General features: G+C 44.3%; 1 protein-coding gene across 1 annotated transcript; it reads left to right on the forward strand.

The window, feature by feature from the left end:
* Positions 1-662: 662 nt before the first annotated feature.
* On the forward strand, positions 663-3407 carry LOC308299615 (eukaryotic translation initiation factor 3 subunit C-like; the record flags this gene model as incomplete). The annotated part of the gene is made up of 1 exon (XM_080743410.1): positions 663-3407. One exon carries the CDS (start codon positions 663-665, stop codon positions 3405-3407), a length of 2745 nt encoding a protein of 914 aa, XP_080599536.1.
* Between the last annotated feature and the right edge of the window lie 12822 nt (positions 3408-16229).

Genomic DNA, 16229 nt, shown 5'->3' on the forward strand with positions numbered 1-16229 from the left:
ATCACAGAATCAACTCCTCCCCTAATTACCATTCATCCAACACTGTGGGGTGTGGCTAACTTCAGCTGGGTCACCACCCACCATGACATCCATGCATACTTAATGAACTGGGGGTGTGGCCACATAAAAACGCAATTATAACTCTTTCTGTATACTTTTTTGGAAAAAATCTTCCTCCTGGTATAATCATAATACCTGATAATCATGTTTTAGAGGGGGGAAAAATCATGGCACCACCTCTTTAAGTAAAGTATCAATACTTCAATGTAGAACTAGAAAGATGCAATTCTGGGAAATTGCAAGTGTGGTTGCCCTGACACGAGTCATGAGGAATCCACTGGGGAATTGTCAGTCACCTTATATATTTCCAGTTGTGCAATACCCGTTGTGTCTCTCTGGCTGGCACTCTTTTATGCCCATATATGGTGTTCCAGTCCAGGCCAGTCTGTGATGTCATCTCCAAATTTGGGCACTGTAGTGATGTCAGTCAGTGATGTCAGTTAGGCTTTGTTGATGTCAGTTGGGCATTGTTACCATGGTGACGACACTGTTTAATATCAGTGATGTAATCATGACATCTTGTGTATGATGTCAGACCAGAGCTTGGTCCCCATACTGTATATAAGGGGATGAACTATCACAAACTATCACTTTCATCCACAATGTCACGTTTTTTTGCTACTGGGTCAGACAGTGACACAGAGGAGTCAAAATCTGATGATGAGATCACCCCGAAAGTATCTGGACCTACGTTCACTAAGCAGCACCTGCTACTTAGTGACGATGAAGAGGACACAAAGAGAGTGGTACGCAGTGCCAAAGACAAAAGGTTCGAGGAGCTCACCAACATCATCAAGACCATCCGCAATGCTATGAAGATCCGTGACATGGTCAAATGTTCGGAGGCGTTTGATCAGCTATGTCGAGCCTTCCTCAAAAGCAAGAATATAGTGGACAAAGAGGGGGTTCCCCTTTTCTACATCCGTCTTTTGGCCAACCTGGAAGACAGTCTCAACCAGATTTGGGAGGACAAGAAAATCTTGAACAAGAACAATGCCAAAGCTCTCAGCACACTCCGTCAGAAGATCCGCAAGTGCAACAGGGAGTACGAAGAGGAGATTGCAGCTTACAGGAAGAATCCACAAGAGTCTGCAGATGAGGAGAAGGAGTCAAAAGAGTCTGATTCCTCTTCAGGCACTGATACAGACACAAAAGAGGAGTCTGCCAAATCGTTCTTGAAGAAGCCTACGGTGGAGACCACCCCAGATGAAAGCCAGTTCCTCAAATCCACCAAAGACTCTGGGGACGAGTCAGCCTCTAGTGATGATGATGACAAAAAGTGGGACTCGGACAACGAAGGCAGCAGTGGTAGCGAGAACTCGGAAGACAGGGAGGGACAGAGCGCCTCCTTAGCCAGGAACTTCCTGAAGAACAACACTAGTCAGAAGACATCGGAGAAGAAGAAAGACATGAGGAAGAAGAATATAAAGAGGAAGGAAATGCCAGAGGAAGAGGCAGACGAGGAGAAGAGAGAAGAGGAGGAGGAGGATGCAGTTGGAGGCTGGGAGAAGGTGAAAGGAGGTGTGCCTCTGGTCAAGGAAAAGCCCAAGATGTTCACTAAGAACATTGCAGACATCAACACAGACGATGTGGTGAAGAAGCTGAGTGAGATCCTGCAAGCCAGAGGTAAGAAGGGCAGATACGCCGACAGATACGCCCACATTGAACTGCTCCATGACCTTGCAGGTATCTGCTGTGAGAACAACCTAGGGGAGGGCATCCTGTTCAAGATCAAGTTCAACATTGTTTCCTCCATTTATAACTTCAACCTCAACCTTGATGCCACCCTGGACAAGAATTTGTGGGTGATGTGCCTGGAATGCATAGACGAGCTGCTGAACATTCTGTTCAAAAACAACATCTTAATTGGGGAAAATATCACAGAAGACAGCGAGATCCTTGACCTTTCTGTCAGGACCTCTGACCAGCCCTCTGACCAGCTACAGACCCACTACAGGATCCATGGCTGTATTCTGACCCTGGTGGAGAGGATGGATCAGGAGTTCACCAAAATCATGCAGAACACCGACCCCCACTCCCAAAAGTACGTTGACAACCTGAAGGACGAGAACCGCGTTTTCGGCATAATCAAGCGCCTGTCGACTTACTTGGAGAAGAAGGGCAGCACGGTTGAAGTGTGCCGCATCTACCAGCGCTACATCATGCACACCTACTACAAGTTTGACCACAAGGCTCACCGCCGCAGTCTTTGCCTCCAGGGAGACGCCAATTTGGAGCAGGACCAGACCAGATCCTTGGAGGAGGAGGAGGTCGAGGATGAGGACAGCGCAGCTATCATGGACCGCCTCTGCAAGTACATCTATGCCAAGGACCGTACAGACCGCATCCGAACCTATGCCATCCTCTGCCACATCTACCACCACGCCCTGCACTCACGTTGGTACCAGGCCCGCGACCTGATGCTTATGAGCCACTTGCAGGAAAACATTACTCATTCTGACCCACCCGTACACATCCTGTATAACCGAGCCATGGTGCAACTGGGCATCTGTGCCTTCCACCAAGGCTTGATCAAGGAGGCCCACCATGCCCTGCTGGACATCCAGTCATCCAGCCGTTCCAAGGAGCTGCTGGGCCAGGGCCTGCTGATGAGGAACATGCAGGAGAAGAGGAACACTGAGCAGGAGAAGATCGAGAAGATGAGACAGGTGCCATTCCACATGCACATCAACCTGGACCTGCTGGAATGCGTATACCTGGTTTCAGCCATGCTACTGGAAATCCCCCACATGGCCGCCCATGAGTTTGATGCCCGCCGCAGGGTGATCAGCAAACAGTTCTACCACCAGCTCAAGGTGGGAGAGAAGCAGCCGGTGCTCGGACCACCGGAGAGCATGAGGGAGCATGTGGTAGCAGCCAGTAAGGCCATGAGGATGGGCGACTGGCGCACCTGCCAATCCCTCATCATCAACGACAAGCTTAACAACAAGGTTTGGCGCCTGTTCCCCGAGCCACAGCGAGTACATGAGATGCTTGTCAGGAAGATCAAAGAAGAGTCACTGAGGACTTACCTGTTCACATATAGCAGTGTATATGACTCCATCAGCATGGAGACACTATCTGCGATGTATGAACTGAAATTGCCTACGGTCCACAGCATCATTAGCAAGATGATCATTAATGAAGAGCTCAGGGCGTCCCTGGACCAGCCCACCCAGATGGTGGTGATGCACCGCACTACCCTCCTTCAGAACATGGTACTTCAGCTTGCTGAGAAGCTTGGCGGGCTGGTTGAGAACAACGAGCGCCTTCAAAAAGGTGGCTACCAACAGAAGCAAGGCTATCAGAGAGGTGGTTATCAACCAGCGATTGGACAGAATAACTGATTAACTGCTTAATCAATTAATCATTCCCGACTGTCAAATTCAAATTCAAACTTTTTTTTTCTTTTCTTTTTTTTTGAGAACAGACAATCTGTTAAAAATAAAAATAAATCAAATAAAACTATTTATAAAGCGAATTTATGACATCCAAAATTAACCAAAGTGCTGTACAGGGTGAAACAAAAATAAGAAGGTATGCCAGTGCAACAACAACAAAGTCACACATCACATACAACAAACAGATCAAGACATACACTTAACTGTGACTAAAATCTAAAGAATAAAAGTTTGTTTAAAGAAGGTTTTTAAAAGCCTCGAAAGAAAGCCTATAAGCAGCAGCAGCAGCAGCAGAAGCAGAGCGGTCGCCCCTACTACTCAGCCCAATATTGGGAACCAACTGGTTGGCTGCATGGGTTCAGTGCTCTGCGTGGGTTATAGGGCTCCAACAATTCAGACAGATATAAGGGTTCCAGCTGTGCAAGGTTTTGCAAGTAAACGAGAAAGATGCAATTTCCCAGAATTGTGTGGTTGCCATGACGCGAGTCACAGCCATATTTGGAGATCTCTGTGTCAGTCCTCCTCCCTTTTATGCCCACTAGCCCTTACCCGTTTAAAGATATGAGCTCCGAAATGATGTGCACTGTGCACACAGTATATGAGGGATGGAAATAACTTTAACTGGTGCTTACATGATGTAGGAGCATCAATGTAAGAAATACCTGTTTCGTTTAATGGCTACAGAGATACTGTGTCACACACACACACACACACACACACACACACACACACACACACACACACACACACACACACACACACACACACACACACACACACACACACAGAGCAGGTTAAACATGTTGCCTCATGCTAGATGCAGAATAGATATGCCTCATGCTAGATGCAGAATAGATAGTAGATACACCATAAAAATGCTAATACCCGTTCAAAGATATGAGCTCTGAAATGATGTGCAGTGTGTGGGTTATGGGATGTGCACTGTGCACACAGTATATGAGGGATGGAAAGTAACTTTAACTGGTGCTTGCATGATAATATGTAGGAGCATCAATGTAAGAAATACCCGTTCGTTTAATGGCTACAGAGATACTGTGTACCGATCTGCATGATTTTGGACAAAATCTGTAACAGGGCCAGACAACCGCCACCCCCCCCCCCCCCCCCCCCACACACACACACACACACACACACACACACACACACACACACACACTTGTTAAACATGTTGCCTCATGCTAGATGCATATATGCCTCAAGCTAGATGCAGAATAGATATAGATACACCATAAAGATGCTAATATACAGCATATGATTTGTGAAAGTGACAAACGGGCTTCACAGTTATGTTAGGTGTGTTCATATGCTAATGGTGATGCGATTTCAGATCAATTGCTCCAGCCACTGAGGAGAAACGCCTCAAGCTAGATGCAGAATAGATAATAGATACACCATAAAAATGCTAATATACAGCATACGATTTGTGAAAGTGACAAACGGGCTTCACAGTTATGTCAGGTGTGTTCATATGCTAATGGTGATGCGATTTCAGATCAATTGCTCCAGCCACCGAGGAGAAACGCTGTGACAGACAGACAGACACTCACTCACTCACTCACTCAGACATTCGCAAAATTATAGTATAGATAGATGGGTCTATATGTCATCAATATTAAGCGCATGTCTTCTAATGCCCATATATGGACATATTGTGTCAGTCTCATGTGCTCTATGATGTCAGTCATCTCCATATTTGGGAAAAGTAATTTTTTTTTGCATTTTCTCATTCAAGTCAATGGAGAAAATTAAGCGTTCGGAATCCCCTTATGCGGAGCAAGCGCTGACTCATTGTGACATCACATCATAATAGGCTCTGACATCACGTACACCACATGAGTCAACAAAAAATGCCATGGTTACGTATTGAATGTCATCAGTATGACATGTTTTGATGTTCCTATGGGCATAAATGGACACAGGCAAACATATGGTCAAATGGTGGGGGTTTGCATTAAAGGGTGGGGTATTCACAGAGATCTCCATATACTTTATGGGCATAAAATGGACGCGCGTATGTGGAGCTGATGTCTGACATCAGCTCCAGCTCCACATCTGAGTTTTCCGGAACCGGCACTGAAAGAGAAATGAAACAACAAATGAAACTACTTGCAGAGATCTCCATATATGGGCATAAGTGGACACAGGCAAACAGACAGATAACTCCATATATGGGCATAAATGGACACAGGCAAACAGATGGTCAAAACGGGTCCTACAGAGATCTCCATATATGGGCATTAAATGGACGTAGACAGACAGATATCTCCTTATATGGGCATAAATGGACACACGCAAACAGATGGTCAAAACGGATCCTATGACAACAGGTATAATGGGGTTTGAATTAAAGGGCGGGGCATTCATTCCCTATTTACTCGGCCAACCAAAGGGAGGCCGAGCTTCTAGTATAATTATAATCAGCAAAATGCAAGCGGATGAGTCCTGATGAAGCCGGTCCATTTTGGTTCAAATGCGTGCCACCAAAACTGTGGGAGGAGTATAGCGTGGCAAAATAACATTTATCTGGAAAGATGGAAGGAAAGAAAGAAAGAAAGACAGACAGACAGACAGACAGACAGACAGACAGACACGTACTATAGTCTGTTTGCCCTGTTAGGGCAACAACACCAATACAATCTTAAAATCTATTCTGAATGGGAGCCAGTGCAGCTAATACTGGGGTTATGTGCTGTCGCTTTTGTGTGCCTGTGAGGCTGCGAGCAGACACGTTTTTCACCAGCTGCAGGCGCCTAAGTGAGGTCAATACCGGAGGATAACACCTAAATGTCCTGGGGACATGTTTCCATGGTGGTCCTATGTATTCAATTAATCAAAATGGCATAAAACAAACAATTACCGTACAAACACTATTAAAGGAGATAGGAAATTACATTTAGCTCCCTTGCGGTCCCCTGATAGATGTTTTGTCAGGCCAGATTTGAGAGAATACAGTGTTCAATCTCTACTACTAATTCAGAGCGATTATTTTTCGATTATTCCGCGATAGAATCACATTTACACTGCTTCTAAAGACTCCACCTTTTGCACAAAAATCGCGCATTTTTACCCGAATGTTCTTAGCTGCTTCTCCTGAAGCTATGGTATTTGCACGATGTACACTTTGTACAAAAGTAATGTGTAAGTTTACTGAGCATATCTTTCCCGGAAGTTCTCCTACGCAATTTTCGTCACGAAAGTATCAGGTTACAGTTTGCTTCAAGCCTCAAGCAGCGACGCAGCGAGACTGACCCCCCCCCCCCCCCCCCCCCCCCTCCTCCGAGAGAGAGGGAGAGGGAGAGGGAGGGAGGGAGACAGTGAGCTGGAATATAGGCTACCCCTCTCCCACTACTTACATTGCGCGTGGAATGGATCCAAGTACAACATTAACCTCTATGCTGGATGTGTGAATCACCTAAAAACAGCGATGTTTGACGAGACACACGTGTGTTTGTGTAAGCATGGTACGTTGGTAGCGATACTTTTGTACTTTTACTTGAGACCTGAAGTTGGGAAGTGTTACCGAATATGTGTCGTGTTTCTATGCGAGTCTAGAACGTAACTCGACAAGTGTTTATCCTTATGCATAGATTAAAAGCTGCCATTTCATTTGCCTTGATGTTGAAAGTGAACACGTAACGTGTGAAATCAGTGGTGGACATTTTAGACTGAAGTAAAAGTATCAATGAGCAGAGTGAGACCAGCACAACAGAACAGAGTAGCTCAAACGGGACCAATAGTTTGTCAATAGACAGTGTCCACTCTTGCTGTAGCCTCGCGTAACCCATGAGTCCCTGCATGGGCTATAGTGCGCACACATGACAGATTTGGTGAGAGGCTGATAGCCTATTCATTCACTTCACCTATATACCCAGACAGTACAGCGACATAACGCCGATACCTACTCAACCTCTGTAACAAAGGAGGTTTGCTCATTGGGATGATGCATTTGCGACGTCGCTTGCCACACGGCACGGATATTTTTAAATTTTCAACATGTTACACCCATAGAGTTATAATAAGTAGGTTACACCACGGACAACCGCTTTTCGCTTGCGTCGCGTGTGTGAGCGAGTGAATGAGTGAGTGTGCGTTCATGCCTCGGAGATAGAGAGAGCACAGATACAGACAGTGTCTATAAAGCTGCGTGAGTATGATGTTTTAAGCATTGTTTCCCAAGTACGGGTGGCTCGCGAAATGGGACTGTGTGTGTGTGCCAATGTTGTGTATTGTAACTGCGTCTTCTATTGCAAACAGTGCTAAACTCTTCAATCAATCAATCAGTCTAGATACAACAACCTCGCAAATTTGCCTACAGCCCCCCCCCACCCCCACACCACTCAAAAGTCCTCAATTCAACATATAGGCTACGTCAGTAAAAGTACAAAAGTATTGACTGTCAGCCCAGACTACACTGGACACCTTACACAATTGTTCAATTGCGCCCCTAAACCCTTATGTTGATCAAATATAGAGCAGTCCTGCCTGAGCGCCCCTAAACCCCTTATGTTGATCAAATATAGAGCATTCCTGCCTGAGCGCCCACAGGGCGCGAAGCCTTTCTAGTTATTTTAATGGATGGTGTCAGGGCATTCCATACTGTATGTTGGTGGTAGAGTAGTAGAATGATAATTTGTTCTAAATTGGGGTGGTACCAGATCATGGTCCCTCTAACAAAAAAAACAAACAAATCTAATAAGTTCCATAAATGAAAGATATTAATAATTAAGAAGTAGGCCCAGTGAAAATAGCCGTAGATCTGTTGTTTTCATTAGTTTGGGGTCAGGGCAAACGTCTAATCTCTCTTTTGGGCCATGAGCTAAAAAGTTTGGGAACCACTGCTCTACATTGTGTACTGCTAAAGGGAATAATACTATTAACAATAGTATCGTGTATTCAGGCTCCTGGCCTAGGGAGCTTTTACAAACCATGTATGTTTGTGGCTGCTGTCCACCGTGTGCCAATAGCTTCAAGCCTTGGAGCTACAGTATTGGCACACGTTAAGGGTTATTTAGGACTGCCTGGTCAGCAAACCCATCCCCAACACGTTTCATATTCATGGTGAATACAACATCTGTTTCTCTCATTGACCATTCTGCACAGGCTATATACTGTATGTCAGGGGTTCCCAAACTTTTTTGTCTCAGGGCACCCCATGAATATTTTTTTAATCCGAGGCACCCCTACATTATAATTTTCACTCCCAGCACCTTATATTTATAGCATATCGTCGTTGTCGGGTGGAAACCTTGTATGTCCAAAACCGTTCGTTTTGTATTTATCATCTATAAAATGTACTAAACTAGTGAAAACAGCAGATCTACAAGCACACAACGCCTCGCGATGCGAGGCGTTGTGTGCTTGTAGATCGGCTGTTTTCACTAGTTTTGTGCGACGGTCTTGATGAAGCAGGGCAAAAGACGTACACATTTCAAACTTGGAGATTCGAGGTTTCTGCCCGACAGTGACGATATTTTAGTGATTATGTTGCGAGGAAAACGTTGAGATAATAGCCATTTTGGTTATAACTGACTGAAAATAACTTAAATATTATTATTATCAAATGATCTCGCGGCACCCCTGGACTGCCGTCGCGGCACCCTAGGGTGCCCCGTCACCCACTTTGAAAACCCCTGCTCTATGTAGGCCTACTACCTCTGGTTCCCAAACATTTTAACTCGGGACCCAAAAGAGACATTTTATGTTTCCCTGGGACCCGAAGTAGTGAAAATAGCAGATCCACAAGCTCACAAATAAAAATGTGTCCGTGACCCACAAATGGGTCCTGACCCACTGTTTGGGAAACAGTGTACTAACTACTAGTGCATTTAATGGCCCTATAATTGAATATATAATTAACATAATGATATTTGATGAAAAATCATTGTAGTGCCCAAAGTCCCAATAACTATGGGTGCTACTGGTTGCTGACGCTCAAGATCAAGTTCAGACGTGTGGTGTGTCCCAAGAACTGATGTCCAAACATTCCAATAAAGTTCAACATAAATGTCATTTATTCTTTGTCAGCGCAAGTCCTATACTTCAGCTAAGAAATGAAATAAACTAACAAATATCACCAGCCTCAGTCACAAACACAGTCAAAGAACTGTGTGCCTCTAACATCAACAACACCTGTGCCTCATTACAGAGCATGTTAAATAGACAATTGGTAATAGGCAGTTAGGGTGTGACCATGTTCCAACTTCAGTGACATCATTAATAGGCAAATGGCTCAAATGGCTCTTACACCCGCCCCCAATTGCAAATGGCGGGAGACATGCAATTCAAAAACAAAAAATACAAAGAGCTATAATAAACAAAATCAAAATACAAGCCAATAAACAACTTTGGCAATATCTATAAGTGCACAAACCAAACTCAAAGATTTACATTTGTACTTTCATAAAAAGACAAAAAAGTCTCCAACTAGTGGATGGGCATCATTTTAGCCACCAGACATACTGACCAAGTCTCTCCCTGTGCTGCTGTGCTCGTCGCAGCGTTGGCCATGATACAGTTTGTCTGTGGCTCTTTTCACCAATAGACTTTGATCCTTTTTTTTCTTGAACTCTCCCATCTTTCTTTCTTCCTCTTTCTTTGGCACCGCCATCTTTTTTTCTTCCTTTTCTTTCTCTGGCTCTGCCATTTTCGTTTCGTTCTCCTTCTGGAGCTTTTAGCTGTTACCTGCATGGCAGCAGGCTTCTTGGTTTTCACAGCTTTCTTAGCAGCAGGCTTCTTCTCCCTCACTGCTTCTTTCTTGTTCATTTTGAAAGAGCCAGATGCAGCACCTTTAGCCTGAACCACAGGGCCTTTTGCTACCAGGCTCTTGATGCGGGCCTGGTCCATCTTTACATCGTAGCCACCAGTAGCCAGAGCCTTCTTGACCACAGCCAGGTACACGCCGCTCTGCCCCTCGGAGGCCTTAACCGCATACTCAGCGATGCTGGAGCCGGTGGTTTTGGGCTGTGGAGCAGCGATGCTGGGGCCGGTGGTCTCGAGTCGTGCAGCAGCGACGCCGGGGCCGGTGGTCTCGGGTCGTGGAGCAGCTACGCCGGGGCTGGTGGTCTCGGGTCGTGGAGCAGCGACGCCGGGGCTGGTGGTCTCGGGCCGTGGAGCTGGAGCAAAGGATGGATGATGCTGCTCTGCCATGAGTGGCTCGTCCACCACTCTGCTCAGCCTGGGCTCCTCTTCAACAGCTGAACCCATACTGAGTGGCTCCTTCACCACTCTGTTCAGGTTGTGCTCCTCAGCTGGTTCTTCAGTAAAGGTGCAGAGGGCATCTTGTACCTCCTGCATCTCTCGTTTGCTCCTCAGAGCCTCAGCTTGCTCACTCTGGGCCCTCTGAGCCTCAGCTTGCTCACCCAAAGCGTGCACCTCTGTGTGCACTTCTTTTAGTGCAGCAGCAGTAGCACTTGTGGATTTAGCATAGTTTGCATAAACATCAGAAACATTGCAACTTGGACCATAAATCGACCTGTTCATTTCAGCAATAAAACAATCAAAACTCAACATTATTTTTCTGTACCATATTTGGTGTTTAGTTGACACAGGCAAAAAACCCAACATCACCACATGAGTGCTTTTGGTTTCGTTATACACAGCCATGAATGTGCAAAATCTACCATCGACCTCATTCGCATATTCATAGTCACTTGCCATGTCAACAATCTCTTCTTTTTGTTTCAACAACCAATTCAGTTTATCAGTTTCACAGCTTTCCCATTGCCCCACCAAACTCAAGTCCAACCTCATTGTCATTTTGATGCTCAGCAGGAGTTTGCATAAATCAATTATGTTCTGTGCGAGAAGTGAAGTGCAAAAGTCTTGTCCCAAACAACACGCCTTAGCGCGCAAAGTCTTTTAAGGCGTTTGTTACCAATTCTGGATTACATTTTTGTTTAGTGTGCAGACTGTGGCTTTGCACACATTTTACTATGGCCAAGTTTGTGTCGCAGCCAGCGCCCAGTGCGCCGCTGTACAAACAATACCGTAACCAGTAGGTCAGCGTCCTCCGCCTGGTCCGGTTCCACCGATCTCTGCTGCCTGATGCTGCCGTCTCCCGGTAAGCGCTCCAATTGCTCCGGGTGGCAATCGATCATCTCTCAACAGCTGTAGTTGTAGACTGGCTGGCGGCTGCCCACCCCGACGGCCGCAGACCCTCCGTCCACTCCAAGCTCACACACGCCCTGTGCGTGCGTGTCCAAAACAGCCTCCTAGTTTCACTGCTTCCCAATAAGCAGTCATCTTGAAACGAGGCAGTTCTTTGACTTAATGTAGTGCCCAAAGTCCCAATAACTATGGGTGCTACTGGTTGCTGACGCTCAAGATCAAGTTCAGACGTGTGGTGTGTCCCAAGAACTGATGTCCAAACATTCCAATAAAGTTCAACATAAATGTCATTTATTCTTTGTCAGCGCAAGTCCTATACTTCAGCTAAGAAATGAAATAAACAAACAAATATCACCAGCCTCAGTCACAAACACAGTCAAAGAACTGTGTGCCTCTAACATCAACAACACCTGTGCCTCATTACAGAGCATGTTAAATAGACAATTGGTAATAGGCAGTTAGGGTGTGACCATGTTCCAACTTCAGTGACATCATTAATAGGCAAATGGCTCAAATGGCTCTTACAATCATATTATCACATCTATTTCACTTCCCTTTTGAGTCTCGAGCTAGAAAGTTGGGGAACAAGTGCATTACATCGATATAGGATAGGCAATCGCCTTTGGGCTCCAGCATAAGGGGCCCCAAAATAATCTTTTACATTTTTTGGCAAAAAACAAAAAAAAAACAAAAAAAACAGGAAACATGATCATAAATACATAATAAAAACCATTGAGAGGAATACTGAAAATGTCATGACAACACATGACTGGTGACATGTCTCACTCTCACTACTCTACTCAAGTCTAACTATTGGATTTAGGGGAATCTTAGATCGTGCCATATTAGAACTATGTTCCTGAAATTAACTGGCCGATTTTACTCATATGGATATGAAGCATCAACTGACTGTAAAAAATTAAATATGTATCCAACGGGTACGTTTTTTCAATTTCTTTTTTCTCCAAACTTTATCAAATGTAACTCGATATCATAAACGACACAGAATCATCACATACCTGACAAAATTGCTTGTTTTGTTTTAATCCAATACAAAAAGATAACGCAGCGAACCACGGGTAGTGGGAGTTGGCCTAGAAACCAGACAAATTTGCCACAGCAACAAAAGCAATAGCCCTGGTCTGGCACTCCTTGGTTGGTTTGAATTGCACTTCGCTCACCCCAAAGTTGTAGGTGACCAATCAGAGCCCACTATTCAAATTCTTTGCTGTGACGTTTGAATCTGTTTGTAACTGCCTCTTGGAAATGAATCTTCCACACCGCAGTTCCAGACTGTATGTCTGAAATATGACATGATGATCCCTGAGGCAACAGCATAGTATTTTTCTGAACCTGGCTTGTCCACCCCCGTGCATGGGACTTACAGTCTGGTACAGTATTGTGGTTGCACCAAGCTACACGCTACAACATCCAACGATTATAACAATAACAATTCATTCATTCATTCAGCCTTTGTTTATTTTCTCTGAAATACTTTGAGGGCACCCTCAGTTTCAATGATTCTGAGATTACAAAAATCATAGCACATATGTCATTATGACATGAAGTCAGACTCATAATATTGAAATAAGAACAGGCTAAAAATTAGGTTGTATAAAACCAAGCAAAGAACAGAGTATAAACAAGAATTGACACACAGTCAATATAAAATCTGGTGGATTGGTGTGTTGAAGTTAGTGTAAAAAAAGTTTGAAAAAAAAATTGAAAAAAAAAAAAGTTTGAAAAAAATATTTTTTTAGAAAAAAAAAAAAGTTTAGGTCCAAAAATGTGTTAAAAAAATCGACCTGATGGTGGCGCTATATGGGACAGATCCATGTTGATGAGATAAGTGTAGACATGTACACTTGTAGCGATTTGTGTGATTTTAGGGCAAAAACTGTAGGAGCAGTATTCAAAAATGTGTTTTAAAAAATTTGGCGGGGGTCCCTGGAGCTGCGGGGGTCCCTGGAAGGGTGGAGGTTGTGGATTGGCAGACAAGGATTGTGTGTGGAAAATTTCACATGGATAGGGGCAAAAAAGTGTGATGTGACGTGACAGACAGACTGACGGACAGACAGGCGGTGGAGGTTTTCATAGTAACTGCGACCTGACGGTCGCAATTATAATCATTAGTATTGTTTATTTTAATTATTATTATTAAGGAACTCTAGAAATCTCAGTTGGAACTGTTACCCCAGTGACCCGATGCTGGATAAGCGGTTGAAGATGGATGGATGGATGGATGGATTATTTGAGAGTAAGCTACTTTATTTACCATTATTGTGTAGCAATAAAACACAGGCTTATAGTTTAATAAAGAGCCTAAATGCAACAATAGTATAGGCTTGTCATTCATGATGGAAAATACATTTTGGGGAGAAGTGGAACTTAAAGTCATTTTAGCATGAGGGGGAGATCATGATTACTTGATATCTGGGCTAATGCATTCAGTTGACACACGCAGCACAAGCCAGACTATGCCCATGTCAAATGAGGGTCAACGAGCTCGTTAACCTAACGTTACACAGCCTAGGATAGCTGTAAAATATGCGCAGTGTTGAAGAGAAGACAAATGATCACGCATCGCATCGCATTTCTCTGGATCTAATGCAAGCGGTTGGAGCCTAAAACGTGGATTTCAATGTGTTGCTGTTGTCCTCTCCAATTGAACATCCAAAGGTAGTAGATCCCTATTTGAGATGTATTGATGATCAGTTATTAATCCAGTGGAAGCGAATGGTTTCCAAGCTGTTTAAACAACTTATTTTCAGACAACTTTTTTCTCCCCCTCTGCTGTCTGCTCAGAGTGACTGACTGAGTGTGTGAGTGAGGAGGGGGGAAGGACATTAGGCAGCGCGTTACAGAAAGGGGGCCCCAGTGTGAGAGGGGGTTTTCGATGGACTGCATTGGCATTGACCGTGATTTGGACTTAGACTGACCGGCAGTCGGAGGCCCCCCTGACGGCCGCGGCCCGTTTCAATTGACGGTTGAAACATAGTAAAGGCCGCTACTGTCTACACTACAAGATCACAACGTGTCGCATCTGTACTTTTGCTACTTTAAGTACATTTTGATGACAATACTTTCATACTTTTACTCAAGTACATTTTGAATTCTGGACTTTTACTTATAACTGAGTACATCTACAGTGCAGTATTGATACTTTTACGATACTTTTACTTAAGTAAAACATTTGAGTACTTTTTCCAACAGCTAATTTTCCCCATAGCCTGGAGGAGCGCCCCATTGTCTAGAAGGGCACTCCTGGGGTACTGTCCTGCGATTGGCCCTTAGCTCTACCATGTGACATGAATAGCCTATCCAGAAGAGGTACTCAATGGTCGTCAAAGAAAGTGAGGTGATTACTGATCTGGTTTCCACCAGATAAAAATCACACCCGTGTGAAGTGGAGCTGTGTGTGTGTGTGTGTGTGTGTGTGTGTGTGTGTGTGTGTGTGTGTGTGTGTGTGTGTGTGTGTGTGTGTGTGTGTGTGTGTGTGTGTGTGTGTGTGTGTGTGTGTGTGTGTGTGTGTGTGTGTGTGTGTGTGTGTGTGTGTGTGTGTGTGGATCATGTGTACCGATTTTTGTGACATTTGAAGAAAATATGTAGGAAAAGGAGCAAAAAGTGTGTTTTGGAGAAAATTCAAGATGGCGGAAAATATATCATGGCGCAAATGGGCGTGGCCTATATGGGGAGATGCGTCATGACCCAAGGAATCCAGGGAAAAAATATTTTTAATTTTCCGACCTACGGTTCAAGAGTTACAGGCCAAAACGTAAAGTGGGGTGTTATGGCGCCACCATGCGGCCAAATGACACAATTATTTTTTATTTAATCCTTGAAATCATTATGAACCTCCTCTCCAAGTCTTGAAACTCTAGCCCCTATGGTTTGCGAGAGACAAATAATTGAATGTGAGTTTTTGCGATTCCCATTATAAGTCAATGGGGAAAATTAATTCACTAATAAATTAATATCAATTAAACTATTGAACCTTTCTCTTAGCAAGTTACTAGCCCACGAGTAAGCCTGTCGATTTGACATATGGCGCGAGTGTGTGGTGGCAAAACTGTGGGACTAGTAGCGTGCCGAAGTTTAGGAAGTTCAGGCTACATACACACAGACACACACACAGACAGACAGACAGACCCACACGGCCACGTATAGGGAGCCTGTGCTTCACACAGCTCCAAAAAAACGTGAGACTTGAGAGTGGTATCTAGAGGCTTAAGGGTGATAGCAGCAGTCTCTACAGTATGTTCCCATAGTCGAACACTATGGGGGTAGGACAGCTTCAATTATTCTCTTTCTGCAAAACAATCTAAATACACCAAGTTTTGCCCGCAAAGTATTGACCAGGATCTCGATAGGGTACTTAAAAGAGAATTTGTCATCAACCCATATGCCCATATATTTATTTGGGCTCTTAGTTTAATACAGTACCAGATGAAGTCCTAATTTGGAAATGTATACAATCCATTGACTTTGCCCTCTGGAAATATTCACTTTGCTTAAACTTTGCATTTTAAACACACAGGTTTGAGTTTAAAAAATCACACCCAATGTGAAGTGAGCGGTGGTCGTGCTTGCATAACGTCTTCAGACTAGGATTTTTGTCTAGGATGTACAGGCACACACACA

This window comes from Nannobrachium achirus (assembly GCF_963921795.1).
Source record: "Nannobrachium achirus genome assembly, chromosome: 15".
Taxonomy (NCBI): Eukaryota; Metazoa; Chordata; class Actinopteri; order Myctophiformes; family Myctophidae; genus Nannobrachium; species Nannobrachium achirus.